The following is a 10,126-nucleotide window of genomic DNA, read 5'->3' on the forward strand; positions in this document are numbered from 1 at the left end:
TGTCAATCCCCAATAAATAAAAATCTCCAAATGCTGACAAATGAAGAGAGGTTCATTGTGATTGCTCAGCATGACGCTTCGACAAAGTGAGACCGGCCTCTAGTAGTTAGTAGTCACGCTTCACAGGCTTCTGTGAGAGCTTCTCACAGCTGAGCCTCTGGCCAAGCGTGTGAGAAGGGCAGGATAAGACATGCAGAGACTCTGGGGCCCGCTGCTCCCCTAGAGCTCATGAAAGAAATAAGCAGAGCAGCTCCTCAACCTACATGAGATCGTATTTAGTACAATTGAAACCCAGGTGAGTAATACTCAGCATAGGTTAGCATTTGAGCTATTTCCTGCCCACATGGAAATTACACTTAGGAAAAACTGTTGAATGATACTGTAAGATACCTCATTTTGTGATATTATTCATTTCTATTTGGAAACACCGACTCAAACAATTCTGAACATAGGGTCAGCATGGTGGCTGGTGCTTGCTATCACGGAGGAACCTTTTCCAGTGTTATTCTTGGTCTCAGCTTTATCAGGGTACAGAAGAGACTGCAGGTAGTTAATGTACTTGATCGCAGCTCTGAGGGTTTCCACTTTGCTGAGTCGCTTCTCCAAATACTCCTCTGGCAGATGATGACGCAGCTGGGCGTAGCCTTCATTGACACATTTCACGCGCTGCCGTTCCCGCTCATTCCTTTTCCGGATGAAGGCCGGCCCGTAGGAGTACTCACACCTTCCGTAATTTGGGTAGGGCATCGGGAAAGAGAAGGGGCAGGGTTCACCGTAATTTCCCAGGATGAGGGAGTCACTGGGAAAAGGCAGCAGTGGCAGCTCCTCAGAGTAAGGGGATAGCACCGGGGCCTCCGGGTGCAGGTGGAAAGTGACCATGGGCTCCAGATAGAAGGACCTGGTCAGTGGCAAGCGGGCAGAATCGGGGAAGATAGGAAGTTTGTCAGGCAGACTAGAGTTGCCTCTGTTGTCCATCATTTCCTCTTTAACCTGCAAACATAACGAAATTTATCAATGTGGTCAGATAGAAAGAGAGCAGATATGATCTACTTTCTTGGAGATCAATGTTTTGTTTTGTTTTATTATATTTTATTTTTCGAGATGGAGTCTTGCTCTGTCGCCCAGCCTGGAGTGCAGTGGTGTGATCATGGCTCACTGCAACTTCCACCTCCTGGGTTCAAGCAATTCTCCTGCCTCAGCCTCCTGAGTAACTGGGATTACAGGCATTCGCCACCATGCCCAGTTAATTTTTGTATTTTTAGTAGAGATGGGGTTTCACCATGTTGACCAGGATGGTCTTGATCCCTTGACCTTGTGATCCACCAGTCTCCGCCTCCCAAAATGCTGGGATTACAGGCGTGAGCCACCACGCCCAGCCAGAGATCAATGTTTTAAAGACTCTTCTGCTTTGATGACCAGTTTCTGAGCTCATGTGGACAATGAGATGGTGTTATAATATTCTGTGTAGTAAGAGGATGTTTGATGGTACACAGAAACAGCACTAAATAACATTGAATCGCCTTATGAGAAAGTTATTCTCCTTCAATTCTCTTTCAGTCCTTGTGGTTATAAAGATACAGCCTTAGTCTGCTGAGAATATGTCTTCCACACCACACCACTAGAATTGTCTTTTCTTTTCTTTTTTTTTTTTTTTGAGACAGGGTCTGGCTCTGTCGCCCAGGCTGGAGTGCAGTGGTGCGATGATGGCTCACTAGAGCCTTAACCTCTCAGGTGCAAGCAATCATCCTGCCTCAGCCACCTGAGTAGCTGGAACCATAGGCGGGCATCACCACACCTGGCTAAGTTTTGTATGTTTTTGTAGAGACAGGGTCTTGCCATGTTGCCCAGGCTGGTCTCAAACTCCTGAGCTCAAGCAACCCATCTGCCTCGGCCTCTCCAAGTGCTGGGATTATACACAGGAAGCCACCGCACCTGGCCTAGAATGCTTTCTAATCCTTCTAAGATCAAAGCCTTCAACAAGCAATAACATCTCGTTAGAATTCAGTGTCTTTACTAACTTCTGTTTATTGTGAGTTCTGGTAATTTATCGTAGCGATATACAGTTCCTTTTTTTGTTTTTTGAGACAGAGTCTTGCATTGTTGCCTGGGCTGGAGTGCAGTGGCATGATCTCGGCTCACTGCAACCTCTGCCCCTGGGTTCAAGTGATTCTCCTGCCTCAGCCTCCGAAGTAGCTGGTATTGCAGGTGACTGCCACCACGCCCAGCTAATTTTTTGTATTTTTAGTAGAGATGGGGGTTTCATTATGTTGGCCATGCTGGTCTCAAACTCCTGCCCTCATGATCCACCCACCTCAGCCTCCCAAAGTGCTGGGATTATAGGTGTGAGCCACCATGCCCGACCATAAAGTTCGTCTTAAAATTAAATCTACTTGAGTAAGAAAACGGGATTTGATTTAAAGAAAAAGAGTGAGTAAATAATAGTACAGGTGGAACAAAGATGTGATGGTGATCGTGAAGACGTGCAAATAAAAAAAAGTGTGGGAAACGCTAAAACACCACAATATTCAAATATATGCAATGGAAATTATGAGCTAGTTAATGATCATGCAACCTCAGAGGCATAGCTTTCTTAAAGAATACCTGATGTGCTAGAGGCAAAACTGAAAATACAAATAAAAAAGGAATAATTTGCTCTTAAATGTTCATTATGGGACTCCTTTAGGTGAGAAACTTCCCTTATACATTTAAAACATAGTCAGTTTACACATTTTTACGTATGTAGAACTGTAAATATATTGAGTAAAATGCAGCTATGTTTAGGTTTTAAAATTTTATTTATTTTATATTTTATTTTAGAGGCAGTGTTTTGTTCTGTCACCCAGGCTGGAGTGCAGTGATGTGATCATGGCTTACTGCAGCCTCAAACTGCTGGGTTCAAGTGATCCTCCTGCCTTCTGAGTAGCTAGGACTACAGATGTGCACCACCATGCCTGGCCTTTTTTTTTTTTTTAGAGATGGGGTCTTGCCTTGATGCCCAGGCTGATCTTAAACCTCCTCCTAGCTTCAAATAATCCTCCTACGTCAGCCTCCCACAGCACTGGGGTTACAGGCATGAGCCACTTCACCTAGCCTATAATTAAGTTTTGTTGGTTTTGTGTATGTGTGTGTGTGTTTGTAGAACTCAAGGACGAAGCAGTATAACCCAAGAGGTTCCATACCAACACATTTCTTCTTTGTGAATAGGTCTATATCCTTCTCGTCTTTTAAACTACCATTACTTTTTGCCTTTGACCATAATCACGTAGCAACAACAGATTTTACGGAGGCACTGCAGTATAACCCGTTAACTGGGAGGCAGGGTAGTTCTGTAGGAAAATAGCTTTTTCTCTAAGAGATAACACCCTCAGGTTTCAATATGGCCTTACTCCTTCTTAGCTATGTGTCCTTAGGCAAGTGTCTTAACCTCTCTGAGCTTTCGCTTTCCCCATGTCCAAATAAGCTGCTAACTATTCTGCAGGGTGGTTGTGAGGATAAAGTGAAAAAAAAAAAACAGTTGACCCTCCGTGTTGGGGTCTGTGTATTCAACCAAGTATGGGTGGAAAATATTCAGGGGGAAAAAAGGGATGGCAGCATGGGTACTAAATAAGTACTGACATTTGTTCTTGTCATTATCCTCTAAATAATACAGTGTAACAACTATTTGTATAGGATGTACATTGTGTTAGGTATTATAAGTAATCCAGAGATGATTGATTTAAAGTGTTTGAGAGGGTGTGTGTAGGTTCCATGCAAGTGCTACATTATTTTCTATAAGGGAATTGAACCTCTGTGGATTTTGGTATCTGAGGGGAGTCCTGAACCCAACCCCCCAGGTACAGAGGGGTGACTGTGCCTATAATGCACCCAGCATTTACCTCTTTCCTTTCTTTAGAGATGAATGAATCTTTATGTAGCGTTCCTTTCTAAACTGTACCTTATAGAAAACCTGGTTTATATTTTCCTTAACACTGTAGAGCCACAACACTGATCTCTCCTAAACACATGTGTTGAGAGATGAGGAACATACCTAAAATAGAGAAGGAAAAGCAGCTTGAAGTCTAATTGTGGGCCTCCATCAAAGAAGGAAATATGGTGTTAATTTCTCAGCAGGTTGATTTTTCATTATCTTTAGGAGTGAGGGGTTATTATCTGTGCTTGGCATACTGCATGCACACACACACACACACACACACACACACACACACACACACATACACACCAGTCCTAATGTTTAGGGCAATATTAGATAATATTGGCACTTATTTCTCCACCTGAATACAGCAAAAACTCAGCAGGCTGCACTGTGTAGTGGGAGGAGCAGCCTCTAAGACCAGAATTCAAGTATGAAGGTCAGGGGACTAGGGAAACAGTAAGGGCAGCAGGGGCAGGGGTGCTGGGAGGGAGGAGTGCCAAGGTTAAAGGGTTATAGTAAGTCGTGGTGAAAGAGACTGGAAAAGAAGTCAATGCCAGGAAAAGCTCTTCTTAAAAGGGACGGGATTGGGGGATGAGATAAGTGGAATAGGTCCAATTAAAAATCAAAACAGAGGAACAGGAAATGAAAGATTCCAAATTACTGACCAAATGACCTAAGATAACTAACAAAACAAAAATCTGTGGAAAACTGAAAACTAGCCAGGATTCTCTCAAAAAGAAAAAGTTGCTGAGAGAAACAAGTTAGGAAATTCCCAAGCCAGGAATTCTAGAGGGTAAGAGAGAAAGAACGGGTATGGCAGAAGCTGCAAAATGGTGGTAAATGGGTGTGGAGCCTGTATTACTGCATTGCTGACAACAGCAGAGCCATATTATTGCCTGTAGTTAAGAACTGGAATTAACAGACTACCAAAAAGTAAAGCAGATGTCATCAAACCTAACTATACAAAAATCATTCTGTTGGTGATGGTTTTACCCTAAAAGACCATTTAAACAATATCTTAAATCTTGACCCAGATGAAATCTGAGTAATTTGTATATGCCACAAGTAATTAAAACTTTCTAGGTTTTAACAATACTTTGCATAATTCTTGAAAAAAGAGCATGGTGTCTCTGGAGGCACATTGATGAGAAGTTTTTTCTGTTGAGCATTTCCAATAAGTTCACCAATCAGTGTACTAGCATTTAAATACGATCACCTTTTATTCAAAGAAGGCAATTTAAGACAACAGAGTAAGAAAACGAAATAAAATGCAGCAACAAGGAGAATCAAGATAGAAAGCCTATTGGGGTCTGGATGTGTTTGTAGGAATTGAGTATAAGTTTTTAAAAGAAAGCAACACAGATTGGTAGCGCCAGGGCTCCATGGTTCCAGATATAGGCACAGCTAACAAACACACCTGTGATGGGAAAATCTCAGATTCTGCCTTACAAGGTTTCTGGGAAATAAATGATGAGGTCTTAATGATAAAATCATAAGAGATTCTGGATGCTCTGCTGAGCATAAAAGCTTCAAATTTCAGAGATATAAAAGATATGTAGCATGTAAAAAATAAAAAGCTACAACTGCCAATATAATTGAATTATGGAATGTTAGAGTTGGAAGGAAACTTAAAACTTCCTCATAGGTTATGATATGTTGCTAAGGTTACAAAGCCAGTAGCAAAGCAGGGGCCAGAACCTAGTGTCCCAACTTCCAAATCAAAACTCCTTCTGCTCTTCTAGATGATTTAATTGCCAGCAAAACCTGGATCTTCCATTATATGGAGAATATTGGTAGTTTAAGATAATGGAATAATCTGATAGCTGACAAAATTCAGTATTTATCAACTGTGCCTAGGCATGTTTTTATCCTTCCCCATGGGCCACTCTGGAGAAGAGTCTCTTACCTGAGTTTTGTCGTCAGGATGCTGTATTTTGGGCTGAGTTAGACTTAACCTGATTTATAGGTGATCATTTAATAGCAGTATGCAAAATAGCTTATAGTTAAATAGAACTGCTCAGTTCTGGTTTCGCTGTTTTTCCTACCCAACATGTAGATATGACAACAGATAACCATGCTAAATAGAAAGGTGTGCTTACAAAACTGGATACTTGTAACAAATTCTTTTGTTTAAAGAATGTTCCCCATTATTCTGGGTTATATGATATTATATCAAAATTATTTATGGAGCAATAGACTCATAATGTGAAAATATTGGTCAATATTCTTTTAGATAGAGATTAAGGCTAGAACTAAGAAGGTCAATACGAACTTATCTTTTTTTTACTTTTTATTTTTTTAAAGCCAGTCAAATTTAGCAGTGGGGACTTTAGTAACATGAATGTGGATGTTAAATTCTGATAGCCCAGTATCATAGGAACTAGCCAATACCTTTTTCTTAAATAGCCGTTTTGTTTTTTCTTCTTAAGTATACTTTTATCTTTTTAAAAATGTAAATACCAGAAGCATTCCTTCTTTCCTTATTTATCTAGAGACAAGGTCTCACTCTCTAGCCCAGGCTGGAATGCAGTGGCATTACCACGGCTCATTGCAGCCTCCATCTCCCGAGCAGCTGGGACTACAGGTGTGAGCCAACCCGCCTGGCTAATTTTTGTATTTCTTGCAGAGATGAGGTCTTACTTTGTTGCCTCGATGGTCTTGAACTCCTGGGCTCAAGAAGTCCCACCCAAAGTGCTGGGATTATAGACCACTGTGCTGTGCCGACTTTAATTGTTTTTTTTTTTTTTGAGACAGAGTTTTGCTCTTTCGCCCAGGCTGGAGTGCAGTGGTGCGATCTTGGCTCACTGCAACCTCTGCCTCCAGGATCAAGTGATTCTCCCACCTCAGCCACCCAAGTAGCTGGAATTACAGGTGTGTACCACCACATCCAGCTAATTTTGTATTTTTAGTAGAGACGGGGTTTCAACATGTTGGCCAGGCTGGTGTCAATCTCCTGACCCCAGGTGATCCGCCCACCTTGGCTTCCCAAAATGCTGAGATTACAGGTATGAGCCACCGCACCCAGTCCCAACTTTAATTTTTAAAGCAGTTGTAGGTTCACAGAAAAATTGAACACAAAGTAGAGCTAATTCTCATATACTCCCCGCCCCATATGTGCATGGCCTCCTCTGCTATGAACATTCCACACCATTATGATACTGTGTTAGAACTGATGAACCTGCATTGACACATTATCACCCAAAGTCCATAGTCTACATTAGGGCTCACCCTTGGTGTTATACATTTACATTCTGTGGGTTTTGACAAGTATATAATGACATGTATTCATCACTGTGGTGTCACAGAATAGTTTCACTGCCTAAACATCCCGTGCTCTGCGTATTCATCCCTCCTTCTCTAACCTCTTGCCACCACTAATATTTCTGTCTCCATGGTTTTGCCTTTTCTACAATGTCAGGTAGTTGGAATTATGCATATAGCATTTTCTTTTTTTTTTCTTTTTTTTTTGAGACAGAGTCTTGCTCTGTCGCCCAGGCTGGAGTGCAGTGGCACAATCTCGGCTCACAGCAAGCTCCGCCGCCCGGGTTCACACCATTCTCCTGCCTCAGCCTCCTGAGTAGCTGGGACTACAGTCGCCCGCCATCACGCCCGGCTAATTTTTTTTTTTTTTTTTTTTTTAATTTTTAGTAGAGACAGGGTTTCCCTGTGTTAGCCAAGATGGTCTCGATCTCCTGACCTCGCGATCCGCCCACCTCAGCCTCCCAAAGTGCTGGGATTCCAGGCGTGAGCCACCGTGGCCGGCCACATACAGCATATTCAGATTGGCTTCTTTCACTTAGTAGTGTGCATTTAAGGTTCTTCCATGTCTTCTCATGGCTTGAAAGCTCATTTCTTTTTAGCGCTGAATATTCCATTGTCTGGATGTATCACAATTTGTTTATCCGTTCACCTACTAAAGGAAATCTTGGTTGCCTCCAAATTTTGGCACTTATGAATAAAGCTGCTATAAACATCTGCATGCAGGGTTTTGTGTGGACATAAGATTTCAACTCATTGAGTAATTATTGTGGAGCACAATTGCTGGATCATATAGTAAGGGTATGTTTAGTTTAGTAAGGTTGCTGTAACATTTTGCATTCCCACCAGCAATAAAAGAAAGTTTCTGTTGCTCTACGTCCTTGAGAGCATTTGGTGTTATCAGTGTTCTAGATTTTGGTCATTCTAATAAGTGTGTGTTGGTATCCCATTGTTGTTTCAATTTGCATTTCCCTGATGACATATGATGTGGAACATCTTTTCATACGCTTATTTGCCATCTGTATCTCTTCTTTTGTGAGGTGTCCAGGACTTTTGCCCATTTTTAAATCAAATTTTTTGTCCCTTATTGTTGAGTTTTAAGTGTTCTTTGTATATTTTAGATAGCTGTCCTTTATCAGATATGTCATCACCACCATCTAGATCTTCTCCTATGTTATCTTCTAAAAGTTTTGTAGTTTTGCATTTTACATGTAGGCCTATGATCTATTTTGAGTTAATTTTTATGAAGGGTATAAGGTATGTATCTAGATTTATTTCTTTGCATGTGGATGTACAGTTGTTCCAGCACCATTTGTTGAAGACTATCTTTTCTCCATTGTATTGCTTTTGCTCCTTTGTCAAAGATCAGTTGACTGTATTTATATGGGCCTATTTCTGGGTTCTCTGTCCTGTTCCACTGATCTGTCTTTTTTGCCAGTAGCATACTGTCATGATTACTGTAGTTCTATAGTAAGTCTCAAAGGTAGTGTTAGTTTTCTGAGTTTGTTGTTCTCCTTTAATATTGTGTTGGCTATTCTGTGTCTTTTGCCTTTTTATAACCTTTAGAATAAGTTTAATATACACAAAATAACTTTATGGGATATTGATTGCGATTGCATTGAATCTATAGATCAAGTTGGAAAGAACCACCATCTAAACAATATTGAGCCTTCCTATTAATGAACATGAAATATCTCTTCATTTATTTAGTTATTTGGTTTATTTAATCAGTTTTGCAGTTGTCCTCACATAGATCTTATATACATTTTACTAGGTTTATACCTAAGTATTTCATTTTGGGGGTGCTACTATGAATGGTATTGTTTTTAATTTCAAATTCCACTGTTTGTGGCTGGTATGTAGGAAAATGATTGACATTTTTTAAGAGACAGGGTCTTGCTGTGTTGCCCAGGCTAGAGTGCAGTAGCTATTCATGCAGCAATCATAGCTCACTGCAGCCTCTAAACTCCTGGCTTCAAGCAATCCTCCTGCTTCGGCCTCCTGAGTAGCTGGGACTACAGATACTTGCCACTGCACCTGGTTTGATTGACTTTTGTATACTAACCTTGTATCCTGTAAGCCTTTATAATCACTTATTAGTTCTATTATTGCTGTTGTCAATTCTTCCGGGTTTTCTACATAGACAATCATTGCATCAGTAAACAAAGATAGTTCTATTTCTTCCTTCCCAATATGTATACCTTTTGTTTCCTTTTCTTGTCTCATTGCATTGGCTAGGGCTTCCAGTACAATGTTGAAAAGGAATAGTAAGAGAAGACATCCTTGCCTTATTCCTGATCTTAGTGGGAAAGCTTCTAATTTCTCATTATTAAGTATATGATGTTAGCTGTGGTTTTTTTGTAAGCTCATTTCTTTCTTTATCTAGTTGAAGTTCTCCTCTATTCCTAGTTTCCTGAGAATTTTTATCATGAATGGGGTTGTCAAATGTAATTTTTCTTCTTTAGATGTGATTTTCAAATGTTGAACCAGCTTTGCATACCTGGGATAAATCCCACTTGGTCATGGTTGAACCTAAATCTTTTAATACTAACAATAAAATTGATAATTTTAGTTATTTTTGTAGATAATTTTGTAGGTGCTTAAAAACTAAATTTTACTAAACCCCAAACCCCATTAATGGCTCCTAAAACCTCACTTTTATGAATTTAATGTAATTCTGATTTTTTTTGCCAGTAATTTCTCAGAACAAGTACTCCTTCAGGAATTTGAAATCTCTCAATTTATCAAAATATTAGTATACTTTTCAGAGATCCACCCCCAAATTCATATATTCTGTCTATACATGCACACACAGATAATTTACGCCAATATTTTATGGTTAGATCGGTATAAAACAGTAGTCTCAGAACAGGGTACAAAATGTCTTTATATCTTCAATCTCATTATACAGCAAAAGAGGGAGGAGGAAATAACTAGGAGACATAGATATACTGA

General features: G+C 40.3%; 1 protein-coding gene across 1 annotated transcript; it reads right to left on the minus strand.

Annotated features, from left to right (window-relative positions):
- Positions 1-245: 245 nt before the first annotated feature.
- ASCL3 (achaete-scute family bHLH transcription factor 3) lies at positions 246-1,015 on the minus strand. The gene has a single exon (XM_017891419.1). The coding sequence runs from the start codon at positions 976-978 to the stop codon at positions 433-435; it is 546 nt and encodes a 181-aa protein (XP_017746908.1). The 5' UTR covers positions 979-1,015; the 3' UTR covers positions 246-432.
- Positions 1,016-10,126: the final 9,111 nt, after the last annotated feature.

The sequence above is a fragment of the Rhinopithecus bieti genome, unplaced genomic scaffold (assembly GCF_001698545.2).
Source record: "Rhinopithecus bieti isolate Rb0 unplaced genomic scaffold, ASM169854v2 scaffold_20891, whole genome shotgun sequence".
Classification (NCBI taxonomy): Eukaryota; Metazoa; Chordata; class Mammalia; order Primates; family Cercopithecidae; genus Rhinopithecus; species Rhinopithecus bieti.

Coding starts and splice junctions, on each gene's coding strand:
- ASCL3 (XM_017891419.1), bottom strand. CDS start 978: ATGATGGACAACAGAGGCAACTCTAGTCTGCCTGACAAACTTCCTATC.